Source organism: Dreissena polymorpha, chromosome 12, assembly GCF_020536995.1.
Source record: "Dreissena polymorpha isolate Duluth1 chromosome 12, UMN_Dpol_1.0, whole genome shotgun sequence".
Lineage (NCBI taxonomy): Eukaryota > Metazoa > Mollusca > Bivalvia > Myida > Dreissenidae > Dreissena > Dreissena polymorpha.
In genome coordinates, this window is record NC_068366.1 from 59,612,085 (window position 1) to 59,633,676 (window position 21,592).

General features: G+C 33.6%; 1 protein-coding gene across 1 annotated transcript; it reads left to right on the top strand.

Annotated features, from left to right (window-relative positions):
* Positions 1-5,841: 5,841 nt before the first annotated feature.
* Positions 5,842-20,304, top strand: LOC127853546 (uncharacterized). The gene is made up of 7 exons (XM_052388125.1): positions 5,842-5,956; positions 11,356-11,486; positions 11,956-12,149; positions 12,927-13,045; positions 14,017-14,061; positions 16,034-16,144; positions 16,792-20,304. Exons 2-7 carry the CDS (start codon positions 11,365-11,367, stop codon positions 16,888-16,890), a joined length of 690 nt encoding a protein of 229 aa, XP_052244085.1. The 5' UTR covers positions 5,842-5,956; positions 11,356-11,364; the 3' UTR covers positions 16,891-20,304.
* Positions 20,305-21,592: the final 1,288 nt, after the last annotated feature.

The window sequence follows — 21,592 nt, forward strand, 5'->3', positions numbered from 1 at the left end:
CCTGCAGGATATTACGGTCTGTCAATCTAAAATTCTTTAAGCATGGTTATGAAATGATTATCGCTCAATGGAACGAATGTTTGCTCTGATGTTAAAACTGTTTTGATAATTGAAAAACGCATTCCGATGTGTTTCAGGGACGTCTGAGTTACCATATTTTAGTAAATAATATGTATGCTTTAACGATGAGTATTAGTGATGCGATAGTTACTTTTACACTCATACAATTAATGACATAATCAGTTAATTATTTTCACGATGTGGACTCTCACATGTTGATATCTTTAAAAAATGGAGTTCAGTGGTTTAAAATAATAAGTTAATGTTTGAGCACTCCGTTCATTTATTGCATCATATACAAAACATGCCACTTGTATTGTAAATCCGTTTTGAGTCGATTATAGTCATACTTGTATAATGTTTGCGTCGTCAGTGGCATTTCATGTCTTGTTCTGTTTCATCAACACGTTTAATATCATATGTATTCCACTGGCATAATCATCAATAACCCACATCGAGTCGCTGGCGATTTTCTCGTCGCTGTGTGGCAGATCATTCTCACGTCAGAATCATTTAAAATTACTATAAAATACTGCGGCAGATATTCTGAAGCGTTGGATCACACTTATTCTCTGAGTGAATGATATTCGTAGTTGTTCTGATAACGCATCTGCATAAAAAGATATAAAAAAACTTGAAATCATGTTATCATTTGACACATATTTATATAAATGTTAAGTCTTTAAGCATTTTATTTTTTTGCGGTATTACACAAAACAATTTTTTTAAACACCTACATTTTTTGTCTTGCTTTTGAGGAAATTTCGGTCTTCTTCTACATAATGGACGGTAGCTCGAGGATAAACTCCGCAGCACGAACTTCGAAACAGTTAACCTGAACCAACCCATTTATTAAGACATATTTTAATGTAAGTTGCGGACTTTTGGTAATTTATTCATGATCATCTGATAATTAGATACAAGATACAAGAATCTTTATTTTACGTCGGATATGAATAACAGTAAACATAAGCTCATGATCTTTTTCCCGACAAACAGATGTATATAGTATAACAAGTATAAATGAGCTAAAAATAAAGATTCAGCATAGTATATGAACATTTAAAGCATAAAGACATAGTTAAAGCAAATAAAACACAAATTAAGTGCAATGTACATTTAGAGCATAAAATTTTGCATGTTTCAAACACATACATATAAGACAAAGGGTAAGATACCTAAAACTACATTTAATAAAGTTATCTTGCATTGTTCAATATTAACGCATATACACATTTAAACACTTAAGACAAAGCATAGCAAACCCATTATAAATTTAAGATATTAAAACAAGTAAAGCATATAAGTACATGTTTAAAAGCATATTAAAGCCATGGAATAACTACTACATAGCACATATATACACGTTTAAAACATTTTAAAACACACAAGAAACGAAACATTTAAGCACATAGATATGACTCAGACTGACTGATTCAAAGCATAATAAGGAACATAAGACAAACTGTGCAAAAAAACAAACAACAAGGCAGGCATTTGCATAAATACATGTTAAAAGCATATTAAAGCACATGAATAACAACTACATAGCACACATATACACGTTTAAAACATTTTAAAGCACACAAGCAACGAAACATTTAAGCACACAGATATGACTGATTTAAAGCATAATAAGGAACATAAGACAATAGTGCAAAACACAAACAAACAACAAAGCAGGACTTGGCAGTAAGCTGAGCACTAGGTTCTTACTGGCGTTGGAATGTCTAAATCTGTCCAAAAACTGTAAACAAGTCCAATTTTACAACAGATTTGCTTCTCTAGTACTTGCTGGTACTAGAACAAAGCATAAGTGTCCTAGTGCCCGCTACTACTCAACTGAAAAATATAGGCAGGCACCATCAAAGAAAAAGCTAACATACAATATATAACATGGAAAGAGTAACCAAGGAGAACAAGCAAAACAAGGGGTTAGCTGAAAAATATATATATAACTGAAAATTTTTATATATAAGCAGGACAACAAGAACAAGCAAAAACGTGAAAAGCAGATTACTCACACATTGCGCGTTTGCCTTTAGGACCTGTCCAGGTGCGGATCAGCCGAACGAAGCCGTTATATTTGTCGACTGTGCGTAAGTCCTCTGGGAGGATGTTCCACACCAGGACAGCTTCAAAACGAAAGGAATTTTTGCCATACTTTGTTGTCCTTACTTGTGGTGTCTCTAGGATGTTTGAATACTTGAAATCATAAGTAGAGGATTTAACTTTAACCAAGGATTTTAGATATTATGGGGAAAGATTGTGGATACATTTAAATGTTTCTGACGCAATGAGGCGTAACCTGTTTAAGTGAAGGGTAGTAAGTTTAATCTTTTTTAGTAGTGTATTATAAGTGGATTAATTATCATTAAAAACAATTCTAAGGGCTCTGAACTGCATCTTTTTTAGTTTCTCTGTGTTGGAAATACTACAAAAATGCCAGATAAGGGGACAGTAATTAAAGTTTGACCGGATAAATGATTTAAAGATGACTAACCTAGTGCTTACATTTAGGAATTTGCTGAGTCTTTTGAGTACATTTAATAGTTTTGCTGTCTTTGTGCACACATTTGTAACCTGGAGATCAAATTTTAGCTTTTAATCAAGTTTTACTTCTTGTTCACAAAAAATTTCATTTTGACCTATAATAAATGATTTTACTTCTTTATTAGTCTTATTACCTACACATATTGCCTGGAACTTATCGGGGTTCGCTTGCATTTGGTTAATATTGAACCAGGGTATCAGAGATTTACTCTCTTATTCAATAGTTTCCCTAAAAGTATTTTATTAATTTGTGACTGGAGGAGAGGGTATTGTCATCTGCATAGTTATACAGGGTTGACTTATCTATAAAATAAAATAAAAATTATCATTTATAAAGATGTTGAAGACCAGGGGACCAAGTATAGAGCCTTGGGACACTCCCTTAATGATTTCTTGCCATTCACTTGTACAATTGTTTATTTTAATCCTTTGAAACATGTTTAAGGGGTAATTTAACATTTATTGACATGCATGCTCAGTTAACCCATAGGATTTAAGTTTAACTACAATTAGATTGTGAGGTAGAAAATCGAACGCTTTAGACAGGTCCATTAGTACAGCTCATACATACTTGTTTTCATCAAGGGCCTGTTTCCAATCTTCTACTAGTTTCAATAAAGTTGACTGACAACCATAAGATGACCTGAATGCTGATAGATAAGGGTGAACAACATAATTATTAAAGTGTTCAGTGAGTGTGTTGCTAATGATTATTTCATATATCTTTGACATGGTGGGCAGGATACTAACTGGTCTATAATTACTTGCAATGAATGAATGTTCTTTCTTGTCGATTGGGGTAACCTGTGCTTGCTTAAGTTTAGCGGCAAATTGACCTTTATCTATTATGGTGTTTGCTAGATTTGTGATTGGGATTTTATGGCTATTTTGACCTGCTATGATAATTTTAGGAGCTAGTGAGTCAACACCAGTGGCCTTTTTTAGGATTTAGATTTTTTTATACATTTACTAACGCACTTTTCCGTAACCTTTTTAAAGTCGAAAGTCTCGGCCTTAATTTTACTGTGTATGGCGTTAAAGCTAGGGTGTTCATCATTTACTGGGACTTTGTTTTCTATACATATATTCTTAGCAATGTTGATGTAAAATGTGTTTAAATTTTCAGTGTAGTTTGGTGTATTTTAACATTCAATTAAATTGTTAGGATATTATATATGATAAGCCATAAAAGTTGTCTACATCAGGGACATATACAAACAAATAGGTCCCTGTTTACATCCATGTTTTCGTATATAAATTTAATCGTTTAATTGATTTTTTCCCTGTAATTATCGAGTGCTTCATCTTTGTTGATATTTTCCTAAGGATCTAATCGACGGATTTACGTTTAACTGTTATCATAGAATTCGTTCTTGTTGTATTTCGTGTTTGAGAACTTTTTTCGTAATTTGACCAGGCATGAATGCGTTTTTTTTCAAGGAAACATGTAAGTACGTGATTTGAATATAAAAATTAGGTCATTAAAGGGGCCTTTTCACAGATTTTGGCATGTATTGAACCTTGTCATTAAATGATTTATATTGATAAATTAAAAAATATGACCTAAAAATCTCCAGTTAAAAAAAACACAAGAATACAATTAAAGAAATAAAAAAAGTAACCCGAAACTGGGCTCAAACCACTGACACCTGGAGTCCTAGAGTAAAAAGTCTCCCGCTTAGACCACTCGACTATCGATCCGTGCTCATACAATAAACGGATGTAATTTTTACCTATATAAGCAATCCTCGTAGTTTCCCAGAATACAAAGACAACAACAGAACTTTCCAAATTATTCAATCGTTTCGCGTTGCAACGCTTTATAATTTTCAGGTTTTCAAATCGTCAAAAGATGCATATAATGGATATTTTAGAGGATGGTAAATGTTCAGTATTATACTATTTCCTCACAAATATCATAACTAAAACAAAAATTTGCGAATCTGGAACAATTTTTCTAATTTTGTCAATTTACCAAAACGTGAAAAGGCCCCTTTAGATAAATCTGTTTTATTTGATTGGACCATAACAATGCGTTAGAGAAATAGCTTAGTCATGGCATGTGTGCTCCATCAAAGATCTGTAAATAAACATAGAATTTTGGTTACATGTTGGAGGTTTAAAAAAGAATATTTACTTCTCTTCTTTAAATCTCATATTCAACTGAATAATTATAAACGTATGCCAGTCGCTTAAACATCTGTGAATGGTGATACGAGCCAGCGGTTTATGGCACTTTAATACATTTATATCACCTAAAGTAGAAATACGAACAGTTCGTTGGGCAAGGAGATGGCTCTTAAATAAGACAATGAAGGTGAAGCTGCCAGATTTGTAACGAATAATTACAGCAAGACACCGGACACGGTCACAAATATAATAAGAATTTGAATTGGAATACCTTGCAATCAAAAAGACAACAAGCTAGACTCATTTTGTTCTATAAAATAGTATATAATCATGTTGATGTCAATCCTCTTCACTATCTCACTCCATACATTAGACACTCACGCCATCACCATCACATGGCCTACCAAATACCACCAAGTACAGCTGATTACCACAAATTTTCTTTCTTTCCAAGAACAGTTGTACAATGGAACACATTTCCATCTTATGTAGTCAGCGCTGATACGATTCCTGGATTTAAATCAGTGCTGTCTACATCAGTGTTCCTTCCTTAGATCACATGATTCTGCTTTTATCCTGTTTTTAACTCGACTAATATTCTCACCACATGCACAGTTGTTAATGTATATATTTAAGTCTTAAGGGCTTAAGGTTTTAGGTTTTGCACCTTTTTTTTACTGCTGATAGGATTTTCCTGAGTGGATTGAGTAACTCAGGAAACCTATCAATCTATTTCTTTTTAACCCCTCCCCCCCCCCCACGCATGGCCATAATGTATCGGTATTGAACATAGCCATTATTATTAAAGAAGAAGAAGAAGTATTTTATTAAAGGTGGACATTTGTGGTATTACTTTCTACTTCAGTTTCAAAAGGAGGTCGAATCTATATTCGTGTATAGAATTAAATAATAGGCATTCTACCAAAGAACTATACATAAATCTCTGCATAAGCATGAAAATAAATCACATAAGGTCTAACAACAAAATCTATCTACATGATGTGTTTATTTGAGCGATGTGGATATGTGCATTCTAATGTATTTGAAATAAGGGATAGAGGACCGGATTGTCTATGAACGACATTAACCGATTTGACCAGTTTTTATGAAAACACAGCCGTAAATCGTCGTAAACATTCGTGGCCTAATCCTATTTCAGCTGTCAAATTTTTTAATAAACATCTGATTAATTTTGCATGTTCTTTTCAGCAAGGTAACTTAATTTTATTGGTTCGTCTTTGAGCACAGGTTTGCATTATTTAAGTAGGGTTGATTTAACATGAAAATAGCGTTATAAGTGAACCATCTTATGTCGAGTTCTAAAAAAGGCAAAATTGAAAATGACTTCTGCAGCAATTATCCTCCAGTATCAATCGGTTAAGAAAACGGGCTACATAATACTGAATTTATACAAACCATGCAACAATTAATGATTTGCCGTCAAATATTTACTTTATTCCCGTTAAATCCATGTCAAATTTGTTTATTTACAGCATGTTAAATCACTCAAAGCCGAGTAATAGTTCTATACACATTCACTACTCACATGGTGACCTCATATGGAGACCTCATACCGGTTTTGCATTTGGCCAACTAATCTTAAAAATTGTGTTACCTTAACATATTTTGTATAAACTTTTCATACCTTCTATTAACAATTTAAAAAGTTTCTGTTCTAATGGTCTTTCTTCTTTTGAGCAACATGGGCTCATAAAAGTGCTCAAGAAAATAATAAACACAAATGTTTGACATTTGTTCAAATAAATGTTGGCATATATACTACTATTAGAAGGTTTCCTGAAATAAACATCCAATCCGGTCAGGTATTCCTACTGAACATATATGTACAGCTATATCATCTGACACGACTTGCGCGCACACTTCTTATGCTAGAACTGTTTATTTAACATTTTCTGAAAATCCAGAGACAGTAAAAGTCTTTTCTAAAAGAAAATCAAATACTTTTATTTTTTTTGGTACATTATTGTAGCAGAGTCGTCTGCTTCACTTCGCATTTTTATAAATTTAATGAAGAGGACCAACAGAATGTATGGTTTGTTGATAATTTTGGATTATTTTTGTTGAAGTCAGATTTGGAAATGCAATAATACCTGTTTTTTTCCTTATTTTGGTTGTGTTTGTATTTATTTTCAAGCATAGTAGTAGTAAAACAAAATACTCAGAGTGCATGCATGTGATGTCATCACAAGACTCTCGTTCTTTATGTAAACAAAATGATCGATACCACTTTTTTTTACCAGGATGCTCTTGATACGAGGGCACAGTACGATATACTCTTCAGTTATAATAACTAGAAATAACCAATGTTTTCTGAGCTTTTGTTTTGCATTTTGCAGAATCCACACTACATGCAAATAATAATGTTTATTTAGCAAAAGATTTCTGGTACATGTATACTGCGATTTTTGTTTTCAAACTTTTGAATATCAATAGCAGCATGCAAATAAATTTTACTGATGTTATTATAAATAGTAAAAGAACATAGTGCATTCATTGTGCAGTTATCAACAAACCTCAAAGCATCACAAAATAAACTACACATAATATTAATTATCCCCACGCTTTTTGAAAAGCGTGGGGATATTGTGGTTATCTCCGCCGTCCGTCTGTCTGTCCGTCCTGGCCACTATCTCCTCCTACACTATAAGCACTAGAACCTTGAAACTTACACAGCTATGAGCAGTTGTGCAACCCTGCACTATTTGGAATTTTGATCTGACCCCTGGGTCAAAAGTTCTGGGGGTTGGGGCGGGCCGGGTCAGAGATTTTCACTCATTTTTTATGTTATTTTACATTAACTTCTTCATTTCTGCACCGATTTACTTCAAATTGATACTGAACCTCTCTTATGACAATATGGTCAATGGCCCCATTACAACCCTGGGGCGCTCCGCCCACATACACCACACCCACCAAAAATTGCCTTTTACTATTATTTCTTCATTTCTACACTGATTCACTTCAAATTGAAACTGAAATTCTCTTATGACAATACCATCAATCTCAATTATGCATGACAATACGGTCAATCTCAACTATGCATGGCCCCATTACCAACCCTGAGGCGCCCCACCCACATAGGCCACACCCACCCAAAATTGCCTTTGACTATAACTTCTTCATTTCTACACCGATTCACTTCTAATTGATACTGAACTTCTCTTATGACAATACGGTCAATCTCAACTATGCATGGCCCAATTACCAACCCTGGGGCGCCCCGCCCAAATAGGCCACACCCACACAAAATTGCCTTTGACTATAATTTCTTCATTTCTACACCGATTCACTTCTAATTCATACTGAACTATTCTTATGACAATAGGGTCAATCTCAACTATGCATGGCCCCATTACCAACCCTGGGGCGCCCCGCCCACATAGGCCACACCCACCCAAAATTGCCTTTTACTTAACTTCTTCATTTCTACACCAATTCACTTCTAATTGATACTGAACTTCTCTTATGACGATACGGTCAATCTCAACTATGCATGGCCCCATTACCAACCCTGGGGCGCCCCTGGGTCAAGCATGCAGCGTGGGGATACGCGTCGGCCTCTGCTGCGCCATTTCTAGTTCCATGTTCTCATTGGTCCAGACCATCCCACCGGGGTCAGTGATTTTAATTTCTCCTCTTTATATAACCCTCTAAAAAAAATGCTGCACATATGTTTTACAATTTTGAGTGCTTTTTTAGCTCGACTTTTATATATGAAATATATATAGTGGAGCTATCCTTCTCACCCCGGTGTCAGCGTTTCCGTTAGCGTAAGCGTGCAAATGTTAAAGATTTCGTACTACCCCAATTATTTTCATTGTCCCTTGACATATTGCTTTCATATTTTGCATACTTGTTACCAACATGACCCCAACATAGAAACAAGAGCAGACAACTCTATCAAGCATTTTTTTTATAATTATAGCCCCTTTTCCACTTATATGTATGCAGCAAATGTTAAAGTTTGCGTACTACCCCAAATATTTTCAATGTCCCTTGACATATTGCTTTCATATTTTGCATACTTGTTTACCATCATGACCCCAACCTATAAAAAAGAGCAGACAACTGTATCAAGCATTTTGACAGAATTATGGCCCCTTTTATACTTGGAATATGCATATTATTGATAAATCTATGTTAAAGTTTGCGTACTACCCCAAATATTTCCTGTGTCCCTTGACATATTTCTTTCATATTTTGCATACTTGTTAACAATCATTACTCCAACCTATAAACAAGAGCAGACAACTGTATCAAGCATTTTGACAGAATTATTGCCCCCTTTATACTTAGAATATGCATATTATTGATAAATCTATGTTTAAGTTTGCTTACTACCCCAAATATTTCCTGTGTCCCTTGACATATTGCTTTCATATTTTGCATACTTGTTAACCAACATAAACAAACCTATAAACAAGAGCAGACAACTGTATCAAGCATTTTTACAGAATTATGGCCCCTTTTATACTTAAAATATGCATATTATTGATAAATCTATGTTAAAGTTTGACAAAACAGCACTTGCCTTACATACCACAATGCACTCCACCCAAACCATCCCCCCACTCCCCCCCCCCAATTTTTTTTTCTTATTTTTGAAAGATCATCTATTAAATGATCACACACCAACATTATACCCCCCTCTCTCCCCCCCCCCCCCCCCCCCAATTTTTGTTTTCTTATTTTTGAAAAATCGACTATAAAATGATCACACCCCCCCTCCCCTTCTCTCCATGATGGCTTACGTTATACTGTCAAGCACTCGAATAGTCGAGTGCGCTGTCTTCTGACAGCTCTTGTTTAAATCTGTGATCAACAAATATTACAACAATCATTTACAGGTTTTCAGTAGAAAGTAGAACATGTTTATTTTAACCTGGTATTCTGATTATTTAAATTACACAACTCATTATTGTTCGTATGTTTAAAGGGTTTAATTGCGGGTTAAACAAACGTTTTTTAAGTCATTTATTTGTGAAAATTTTGCTTTTTTTTTTAAAAACAACATGGGCATGAGTTTTTTCCCATTCAAAACTATTTATAGACTAATCACATGTGCATAGTTACAAACCTAAGCAACCGATTAAACGGGCCTGACTGATGAGAATGACAGAAACGCTGTACATGACATTGATTATGACTGGGAGCTTAATCTTACAAGTAACTTTACATAATATTGCAGATTAACGTACAGCGTTTAGTTTTTTATTCCAAAAATACACATTTAACTTCTTTATCAAACTTGTGTGTTTAAAACATATTCAAAAATTCTTAGATGGTTGTAACAATGGATACACATGCTTCATACATTTCTGTGAACAAAGCAATAAAACCAAATGTGAATTTTGAAACTCTGTTGAACTATAACACTCTACATTGGCATGTTCCTTTTGTTGCCATTTTTATATTCATATGTCTAAAACTGTGTTCAATTTAAAATATAAAATTTTGTACATTTGAAATAATACTTATTTAAATCCGCTCTATGCATTTAAAAAGAATTCATCCACAATTGATTGTTTGGATTTAAAGTTATTGACCAATGAAAAGTCTATATTCTTGTTTGAAATAGTACTTATAGACCAGACTAATATGGTGAAATTTACATGGGATTTAAATAGTGCATTGTTAAAAAAAGGATAAAGTGCTAAATGAAGTTTAAAGTTTCTTTTTGGCATAAAATTTGCAAATAAATGTTCATAATTAATTTTGAAGAAAAATACCTTTTTTGTGATTGTAATGCAGGGGACAAAAATATTTCTAAACTGCACTCGTCCTGCAGGACAAGTGCATAAAAATGTTCACTCGTCCTGCAAACACATGCACTTGTCCTTCAAATATGTGTGAAATAAAGATTGCAAAGGGCTGATATGACTTATAAAGTTTCTTATATCACTGCTAAAATGCTGCTTATATACTCAGTTATTCATGCCAGCTGATCACAAAAAAAAAGTTAAGCAGTGAAATAAATTACTTTATTTATGAGGAACACAAATTCAATTAATGAAGACGATTTTGTGTTTTCCTTTTTTTCTAATGCTCGCGTGCTCTCCGTTTCGGACATTTGAACATCGCTCCCGCCAACTTTAAAGAACGCTCGTTTGTCAGACATTTTTCAGGCGAAATTCAGACTGGTTTAAAACTGTACTTTGCAGTTAAATGCAGTCGGATGGTTCCCTGTCAACATGGACGCGCAAAGTTTACACAAAAAAGCAAATATTTACTCGGGACACGGTCTGGCATAACAACCCGCACCACTGTATGAAATTTACAATTACAATTTCCGGTTTATTCGCGTTCTACTTTCGGAACAGATATGCTTTAAGAAAATGATTTTATTTAATGAAAGAGAGTCTTACTGGTCAGAAAATACATATTTTAACATCAGCTTTTTTTCACTAGTCCTGTAAGACAAGAGCTTTAGGGAAATTTACTCGTCCTTTCGAGATTTCACTCGTCAATATGAGCGGACGAGTGGTATTTTTGTCCCCTGTAATGGACTAGGGTAAATGTTAAATCCTGAGATAGGAAAATGTAAAAAATTACTTGTTAAAAGTATACCAAGGCAGTTATATTTATTATCAGCTAGATGCTATGCCAGTCGACAGAAGGGAAGGTGCTCTACTCGGCGTTCTGCTTCTAGCAGTTCCTGTTCAGTACATTATCTCCCAGTGGATGTCCACCACAGAATCTCAGCGAAGTTATGCCATTAAAAAGTAACACACATTTTATCCATATGGACTTTTTTTAGTGTAAAGTTTATTTTGTAAATGGTTATCAACAATAAAGTTTGCATTTCTTTATTCTTCCATCAGTGGACATTAACAAACAGCAAGACCAACAAGTTCTTTTCTTTAAAAAAATAAGCGGACAACACGTAAGTAATCTACTGGTCTATAATTTACTAAAATACTTAAAAGTAATGACAGATACCTGTATTTGTTGATGAACAAAAAACATTTCTTTTTAATGTAATATTTACATCTGGGTGACAGGGTCTGTGACTATAGCCATAAGTTTTGATGTATTGATATTAGATTTTTTGAATGTACATTTTCAAAAAAGAATACACATGAGTGTGTTCCAAAAATTATTCATTTTGTACCAAAATTACAAATACTGAACACATAGAATCAGACCTGTGGTGGAAACACATACATGAATACCACTTGTTTTTGGTTCCAGCTTGGTGGATGGGGCCGTAGAGTTCAAAGAGGAGTTCCTATCTTGGCGTTCCTGGAAGACGTGGTGTGCCCGTCTCATTCACAACATATCACCCTATAGTACAACCCCATTTTTCGAAGGTCAAGATGACCCCAATGGGGAGTCCCCGGCAGTTGAAGTTATCAACCATCTTGATCCCAAAGGATATTTTGCTGGTAACTATCAATGCACTATTTATTATTTAATCCCAGATATTGTTATGCCCCCAGATTGAAAGATCAGGGGCATATTGTTTTTGGCCTGTCTGTCTGTCTGTCTGTCTGTCTGTCTGTCTGTCTGTCTGTCTTTCATTCATTGTGTGTGTCCCAAAACTTTAACCTTGGTTAAAGTTTTGCAATAATTTTTGCATTATTGAAGATAGCAACTTGATATTTGGCATGCATGTGTATCTCATAGAGCTGCACATTTTTGAGTGGTGAAAGGTCAAGGTCATCCTTCAAGGTCAAAGGTCAAATATATGGCTTCAAAGCGGCGCAAAAGGGGGCATTGTGTTTCTGACAAAGCACATCTCTTGTTACCCCTTGCAATTGGGTTAATTAAGTAAAAAAGTGCAGCATTAAGCATGCAACCCATATCCTAAAAATTTGTCCGTTTAATATGTTCATTAAGTTTTATGTTTATGTTCAATTAAAATAAGAGGACAATTGAAACCTCATAGAACTTAAAAAACATGTCAAATTTGAAGTGCTTATTCATTATATTTTTTCCACATCATTTTGATGTGTGTTTTTGAAGGTACATCGCATGGTTGTGAAATATCTGAACAAAATATGCATTCTTTTGTAAAAAAATGATAAATGCAGACTCTATGTATGTTCTTTTAGAATGCTTGCTGTTGCAATATTTCAACAAAGTCTATGTAGATGCATAAATAATGACAATCGAAAAGCTAAGACAGACTTTCATATTTCGTTTATTTTTACCCTGTGCAGGGTCCCCAGAGCCACGTACAATACGACCCCCGGAGGTCAAATATCGAATAGGACAAGTGGTGAAACATACAACCTGGGGATACCGTGGTGTAGTCATTGGATGGGATGAATTTGCTAAGGTATGTTCCCATTCACATTTAGAGCAACACTCTGAGAAAATGGGGCTTAATGCATGTGCTCAAAGTGTTATCTCAAATTAGCCCGTGCAGTCCGCACAGGTTAATTGAAGACAACACTTTGGGCTTTAACGGTATTATTTGTTTGAATGAAGTCTCTTTTAAACGAAAATCCAGTCTAGGTGGAAAGTGTCGTTCCTCATAAGCAAATGGGTACTGTACAGGCTTGTCTGGGATAACACTTTACAGACCTGCATTAAGCCCCATTTTCCCAGAGCGCTACACATAATAATGTATGCTTTTAAAAACAATTCTACTTTTGTCTCTCTTGCATAAAGGTTAAAATTGTGCATATGCTCTTTTGTTGTCAGACCTTCTGGTTCGCTCTGTATATTGACAGTTTAAAAAAAAATGCATGTATTCTTGTTTTATCTTGAGATGGTTGGCTGAAACTGTAACTATGTGAATGATTTTGTTTTTATGCCCCCGGAATCGAATGATCGGGGATATATTGTTTTTGGCCTGTCTGTCTGTCATTCATTCATTAGTATGTGTGTGTCCCAAAACTTTAACCTTGGTCATAACTTTTGCAATATTGAAGATAGCAACTTGATATTTGGCATGCATGTGTATCTCATGGAGCTGCACATTTGAGGGGTGAAAGGTCATGGTCATCCTTCAAGGTCAAAGGTAAAAAAAAACAAATCCAAGGGAAGTAATAAGCTTCAAAGGGAGATAATGATCTGTACCTGCCGAATGATAAAACAAAAATAATAAATCAAAGCGTCGCAGTAGGGGGCATTGTGTTTCTGACAAACACATCTCTTGTTGTTTTCTGTTGTTGTTTTTTTTAATTTGAGATGTGATGTGAATAAGTGATAAATACCGTACATTTGCCTCTGTTATAAACTTAAATTTTTTCCTCTGTGAACTGTTTATATTACAACATTACAAGCTTTGCATCCACTTTTTAGGCTCCAGAAAACTGGTTAAAACACAATCATGAGAAAGGAAAGGAGGTAATGATTTGAAATATATCAATATATACAACTCAATATGATATTTAATTTATAATTAGTTTATATATTTTAACTACAGTATTGGGATGCCCTTATTTCAAATGTTGGAATAATAGTTTTAGAAATTGTTCTTACCATTGCTGGATCTGTGTAATAGTGAATTGTTTTGGTGAGCCCCGTAAGGTCAATATGGTATATTACTGTTGTGAAGTCTTTCCAAAATAACATCACTTTTATTTTAGATAACAAGTTTCTGGTAATTAAGCTCTTACTTGAAATTTCTGTACTTGATAAAAAAACAATATCAAGCAGGTTTGGCGTAACAGCCTTATTTTCATTGTGTTCTTGTCATTTTAAAATCACATTTTTTATTTATAAACTATGCTGCACAAAGTCATATAAATGATTTCACAAATCAATAAAGTTTATTAATAATTTGCAATTCCATTATAGGGAATGAAAACAAATCATTGGTATTTATTGCAGTACATTGTTCCACAAAAATCAATATCTCTGTTTTGTCTAGAACACTGAACACTAGAAAGATATTGATATTGATTAGACTTAATATTTGTATCATAACCATATCTTTATATAACTTTAAACCTGCTGGTAAAGTGTTACATAATTGTTGAATCTTAGGCCCCAATACAATACTTACAAAATATGTGTTGTTCTAAGCAAAGAAATACACAACTTCAATATTCTGTTTAATTTAATATGTTTCTCGCTGATATTACTTTAGCAGAAAGAACATTGTTGTGAAATTCCTCAGTAATAGTACAAATCTTGAGAACATACTAGTAAAATGAAAGTATAGTCACAAAAACATAAATATTGGTGTTGTCATGTTACAATCAATATTATTTTAAGCTCACTTGAGCTCAACATGCTCATGGTGATCTTTTGTGATCACTCAGTCTTTTGGTATCCATTGTGTGCATCCTCATGAAACTTGGTCAGAGTCAGAATTTTTTTCGCCCAATTATATCTTCAATGTCAATCGGTCTAATTAACCCATTTATGCCTAGCGTCTAGAAAAAAGGCCTTGGCAAACAGCGTAGACCCAGATGAGACGCCGCATGATGAGGCGTCTCATCAGGGTCTGCACTGTTTGCTTAAAGGAATTTCTGTAAGAAATATTCTAAATATAGAAATAAATATACTAGACATACATAATTTTGGAAATAAATTGATCCAATTTAGAAGGATGGGAGAGTCCACTAGGCATAAATGGGTTAAACAAATAGAAACGCTCCAGAAGTCTTATTTTCAGACCAATTATCTTGAATCATGCTTAGACCATTTGCTCTAAACTGGTCGTCTGGGGCTGGGGCAGTTGTCCTTATATGGCCGTACTGTAACCTTGTGAAAACTGTAGGTCACATTTTTTGCCCAAGTATCATACAATTTGTTTAGAATATATGTTTTTATGCAATATAAGTTGTGATGGAAAAAAAAGGTTGTGGCTTGTAGAAAAGCATGGACAACAGGGGTCTTATTCCTACAGTTCAGAATTTCAAACAGTTTTTTTTAATTGGCTGATAAAGAAAGCTCAATGAAACAGAATTTCCTATATTATTTGCTATCCAACACAAGGCTATAAACTAACATTTAGGCCACAGTTGGCTAACTTGGTTCTTTCAATGTTATCCAACAAATGAGTTTTCATAAAAAATTTAGGTACCTACATGTAGCAGACAGTTTTGAGGCCATGGGCTTGTTGGCTCCTGCTAATTTATATGAGCCGATCAATCTACATAGGCTAACCAGGGATGACACTTTCCGCATCAGGTTGATTTTCCCTAAGAACAGTTATTTATTTGCAACAAAAATACCATCAAAGCAGAAAGTGTCCAACCTGATTAGCCTGTGTGGAATGCAGAGGGTAATCTGTGATGACAATTGACGCGCATGCATTAAGCCCTGTTTTCCCATAGTTAGGCTCGTACCCGCGTCATCATTGTTTCAGCATTGGAAGACTCAGCCTAACTATGCAATATTGGTGGATACTCGAGACAGGCTAGCCCCTCAGATCACTTATGTACCGCAAGAAAACCTTCAAGTCATTGTCAATGTGCAAGTAAGTGCTGCAGCAATTGACGTATCGGAGTTTTGCTAAAACATGTTTATACTATGCCCCAGTAGCTATTGCTAAAAGATTTATTTCCATTCATCTAAAATCATAAAGGTTAGCATGTGCCCTTTAGAAACTCACAAACATACCAAATGTTTGTGCTCATTTGTATTAAAAAGTTTAACACATAAACACATGATGTCCATGTATTGGATAATTATGTATTGCAAAGGAATTGAATGTGAAAGACATTTGTGGAGAAATCTATTGGACTATCTGTGATGGTGTTGACCTTTGAAGACACATTCAAAAACGTCATCTGTTTTTCAAAGTAATTTATACAATTTTTTAAACATGTTTTATGAAATGTTTCCAAATATGATTTGGCAATTATTGAGAGCCAGGAACCAGACGGAAGCAGACGCATGCTTTAGCCAGGATCTGAAGCTGTTCTCTGTGTGTGCTTTGCTACTTCGAGATTGTTATGTCTATGAATGGAAACGGAACAGTTTTTTTCTGATGACAGTTGACAAATATTTGTCTGATGATGGTTTACAAGTCATGTATATGTCAGACCTTTCAAATAAAGAATGACTGATTTATTACTATTGCTAAAGTTATGTATACTGTATAACCATTGATGTTTATTTCAGATTTTACATCCAAGTATAGAGGACTATTTTGAAAAGTTTGACGGGGCTCAATACCTACCTAGACCTTGGCTCAAGGCTGTTTACCCGAAAGACAATTAAATCATTGCCATGGATATGGTGAAATCCTTCTATTTTGCGTTTTCACTTTCATAGGAAATAAGGGTGGTTTTTGGTTTAGCATTGTTTTCTGATATTTCAAATGTGATATGATTCAAGATGGGCAGTTGCTCTTTCACCTAATAATGTTTTTAAATAAATAATTCTCTGTTTTAAAAGAGATGATGTCACAGTTATTTTGTTATTTTTAAACAAATTCTAAAATGTATCAAAACTGTTGTGTGATATATTGTTTTTTTGTAAAAGATGATACAAAATCATTATTTTTTGTGTTTTAAAGGACAATACAAACCCATTTTAAGTAAAATATTTCAATGGTACTGTATATCTACCAGCTAGCAACTGTTATTTCTAAAATAACAAAAACTTGTCTAATTCTTCAATTTTAACTTGGCATTTACCTGAAATATCAATACCAACTGAATTATTAAGCAGGAAATTGTCATATGTATGGAGTTTCATTTTTTTCCCAATATTTAGAACATTATTTTTGTTCAAAGCCAAGCACTTTCCTTTAAATATATATCTTAATGTTTATTTATTTACATCTGTATACATTGACATCTGTGTTTTTGAATATTTATGCGAAGACTGCTGAAATCAATGAGAAAATTGTATATTTCTTTTTGAACAAGGTGATTATTTTAAGCGTATATCATATTTCCACTATTTGGTTGTGCATACACTTCATATAATTAAAAACCTGATAAGTAATTACAATATCGCAGCATTTGTCTGGATGAGTAGCTATTATAAATACTAACAAGTTTTCGGTTTACAGTTGTATATTTGCACTGTGTGTAGGACAAACCTATAATTCTAATAGCTGGAAAATACAAAGATAAATTTTGGAAACTGTATCCAACCTACAGATATTAAAAGAAAACTTGTTGTAGTTATCAAGGCTCTGACTTATAATTTAGTTATGAATTTGATGAAATACTGTCGGTGGTTAGATTTTTTTTGCAGATAAAATTTGAAGATTTTTTTTATTACATGCAAATGATTCAAACTAATATCATAATTTGTTTTTATCAAGGAGCATATATATACTTTGTTATTCTAATGTTAGCTTAAGTTGGTAAATACACATAAACATACTGTTGGCTTCATGACAAAGACTGGATATTAGTGATTATAATTTGTTACATTGTACTTCAATAAGTGTTTAATGAAATATCATTATAGTATGTGTGATTTGTGGGCAAGGGTCCATTATGGTTTCATATATATATGTTACTTATGGTATATTTTATCTCATGTTGAAGTAAGGACATCCTGTATTAGTATTTTTTGGAGTGTTCTCTGGTATGCGGTCAACATGTTTATCTGACTTTGTTGCAAATCAAATTTAAACATTGATGTTCAAAAGGAATGTGTAATTTAATCAATTCTATCAATTATTGATGAAGTTTAATTTGACTGTAGTAGATAAGTCAGTACAGCATCAGAAATGGCAAACAAACGTCTGGTAAATCCAAGTGCCTTATTGAACTGTTTATTTTATATAATAAGGAGTGCTTTTGTAATCTAAATTGTAATGTACTTTATTATATTTTCTAATTATTTATATATTGTAAGACTGTGTTATCATTTAAATACAGATGTTGTAGATAAACCTTGAAAGAAAGTTTAAATCTATTGAAAACGAATCTCCAAAATTTAACTTATTTTAAGGTTTTTGTTAAATTCCAAGACATGAAAATGTGTTTGTTTTGTGTACTAGGCGTTTGCCACATTTTTATTGCTTTATGCATGGGTATCAATGTTTACTGTTATTTGTTGTTATTATTTTCTGAATTTTGTTCATTCCATATTATTCCAGACATTGTTGGTGCATTGTTTATAGTGATGCCTTGTTAACAGAGGCAACTTATTGAAGTTACTGCATATACAATGTATTTGGAGAATAATTTTGACATTTTATGTTTTACCTTTTGTTTAAACTGTGTATGGTATTCTGTTCAAAACGTTTCTCTCTTGCACAAATATATAAATGATTCACTATTGATTTTAAATAGCATAGTCCTGTCTTGACATGAAATTAATTATATTTTGCCATAGGGTACAGTTTTGTATACAGATTTTAATTAACTTGCTATATGACACACACATATATTAATGTAGAGAAGGTAAAATCAGCTGTTTAGTCGACGTACATGTATAATATGCATGAACCATGCATTAGCTAGATACATCACACAATATTTTGCCATAGAGTGTTAGTACTTGATTGATTATTCATCTAAAATAGTCAGCCAGCATGACTTGCTAAGTGTTTCAAGACAGATGAAAAAGTCTGAACATACTCGTACGAAAACTTATACAAGACTCTGTTATGTGGTTACATTTTGTTTCAAATCAAATTGAGATGTTAATTTTAATCCTATTTGACTATCTTATAAATGTATTATTAATGCTTTTGTTGTTTATGGTCAGTTTAATAAAAATTGAAACTGTGATTGTGGGTGTTTTGAAAACTTATTGTTATATTTTCAGAAAACACACACTCTTTATATACAAAGTATATTTTATATTTTAATGTTCAATGCATTGGATAATTGTATTTCTATCTTAGTGAATGCTACGTTTATTTGTGATGAAATAATTTGTGGTGAACATGTTTAACCCATTTATGCCTAGCGTCTAGAAAAAAGGCATTGGCAAACAGCGTAGACCCAGATGAGATGCCACATGATGCGGCGTCTCATCAGGGTCTGCGCTGTTTGCTTAAAGGAATTTGGGTAAAAATATTCTATATAGAAATAAATATACTAGACATCCCTTATTTTGGAAATAAATTGATCCAATTTAGATGAATGGGAGAGTCCACTAGACATAAATTGGTTAAATAAAAAAAAACTAGTGATCCTTGTTTGTCATCTACTAGTTCTGACCACAGTGGTTGCAGTAAATAATAAGTTTTGTGTTTTTGATATAAATATATATTTAATGGATTAATTAATGAATGCTTACAAAGGTTTTGTTTAATATAAAAACAATTTGTGAAAACTTAAATTTGTATCTAGATTTTATGATTATTCTAGGATCCTTTTGGCTAGCTCAAAATTACTGAATTGTTATAATGTTAAGTAGTGATTTCTTTATCTTCTAGTCATGACACTTTTAAAGAAATTACAAATAGTGTTTATTATGTTTAATTTACTAAACACAGTCTAGATTTACATGTTTCCTGCAATTTATTAATGCTTTGAGAAGAACCTTTGTGAAATATCAAAAGTAATTCTTATTTTTTTAGTGCATATAATCGCTTTTGTAGTTGGCTGTGTTTTCTGTCCTCTTGTTTGTATATATATGTTTATTTATTGTTATAAATGTCACATTACAGCACTCAAATATTTTCTTATGCAATTAATAAATCATGTATGAGATGAACAGTGTTATGACTTCTTTTACTAAGGTTACCCCTGTATAGTTAACGTGCAGGGGCAAAGTTTTAGCCGAAAGTGATGCATGAGGCTATTACAATAAATTTTTATTAACATACTCTGGTCAAAAGGTGTTAAGAGTGTTTTATACCATATTATCAATCCAAAATTAAAATGGTGCATATATTGTATCCGGATTGGCCATTGTCCTGAGTGTTCTATACCATATTTATCAATCAAAAATTCAACTGGTCCAAAAAATGTATCCGCATTGGTCTCTTTTACGAGCGTTTTGTATTAAATTTATCAATACATATACCATTGGTCGATGAAATGTATCCGCATTAGTCTATGTTATGTGTGTTTTTACAGTATGCCATATTTATTAATTAAACAAGAGGGCCTGAAAGGCCCAAAGTCGCTCACCTGAGATTCAAAGGAACAGACCTGTTCTGTGCAGCCCAAGATGTCATAAGAACAAAATGTTCTTACCAACTTTCATGACTAGTGAACACCCTGGCAGCCACGTTTTTCTACAGACTAAAGCCATTTTCATACACATCCAAGATATCATTTAAACAAATATTCTTATGAAGATTCATGAAGCCAGTTAAGGAAAAATTCCCAGACCCCTGGTGGCCATATTTTTTAAGCAACTGGAACCATTTTCGAAATTGTCCAAGATATCATTGGGAAAAATCTTCTGACAATGTTTCATGATGATCGGACAATAATTATGGCTTCTAGAGTGTTCATAAGGTTTTACCTTAGCTATATAAGGAAAAATGCCACGCCCCCTTGGCGGCCATGTTTTTCCACCAACCAGAACCATTTTCGAACTCGTCCAAGATATCATTGAGACAAATCGTCTGACCAAGTTTTATGATGATCGGACAATGAATGTGGTCTCTTGAGTGTTTATATATTGCTTGAGTTAGGAAAAATGCCTCGCCCCCTGGTGGACATGTTTTTAAAACAACCGAAACCATTTTCAAACTCATCCAAGATATCATTGGGACAAATCTTCTGACCAAGGTTCATAAAGATCGGAAAATAAATGTGGCCTCTAGAGTGTTAACAAGGCTTTACTAAAGCCATATAAGGAAAAATGCCCCGCCTCCTGGAGGCCATGTTTTTCAACCAACCAGCATTATTTTTAAAATCGTCCAAGATATTATTTGGATAAATCTTCTGACCAAGTTTTATGAAGATCGGACAATAAATGTGGCCTCTAAAGTCTTAACAAGATTTTACTAAAGCCATATAAGGAAAAATGTCCCGCCTCTTGGTGGCCA

Coding starts and splice junctions, on each gene's coding strand:
- LOC127853546 (XM_052388125.1), top strand. CDS start 11,365: ATGCCAGTCGACAGAAGGGAAGGTGCTCTACTCGGCGTTCTGCTTCTA. Junction 12,150..12,926: donor TCCCAAAGGATATTTTGCTG/GTAACTATCAAT, acceptor TACCCTGTGCAG/GGTCCCCAGAGCCACGTACA. Junction 16,145..16,791: donor AAGTCATTGTCAATGTGCAA/GTAAGTGCTGCA, acceptor TGTTTATTTCAG/ATTTTACATCCAAGTATAGA.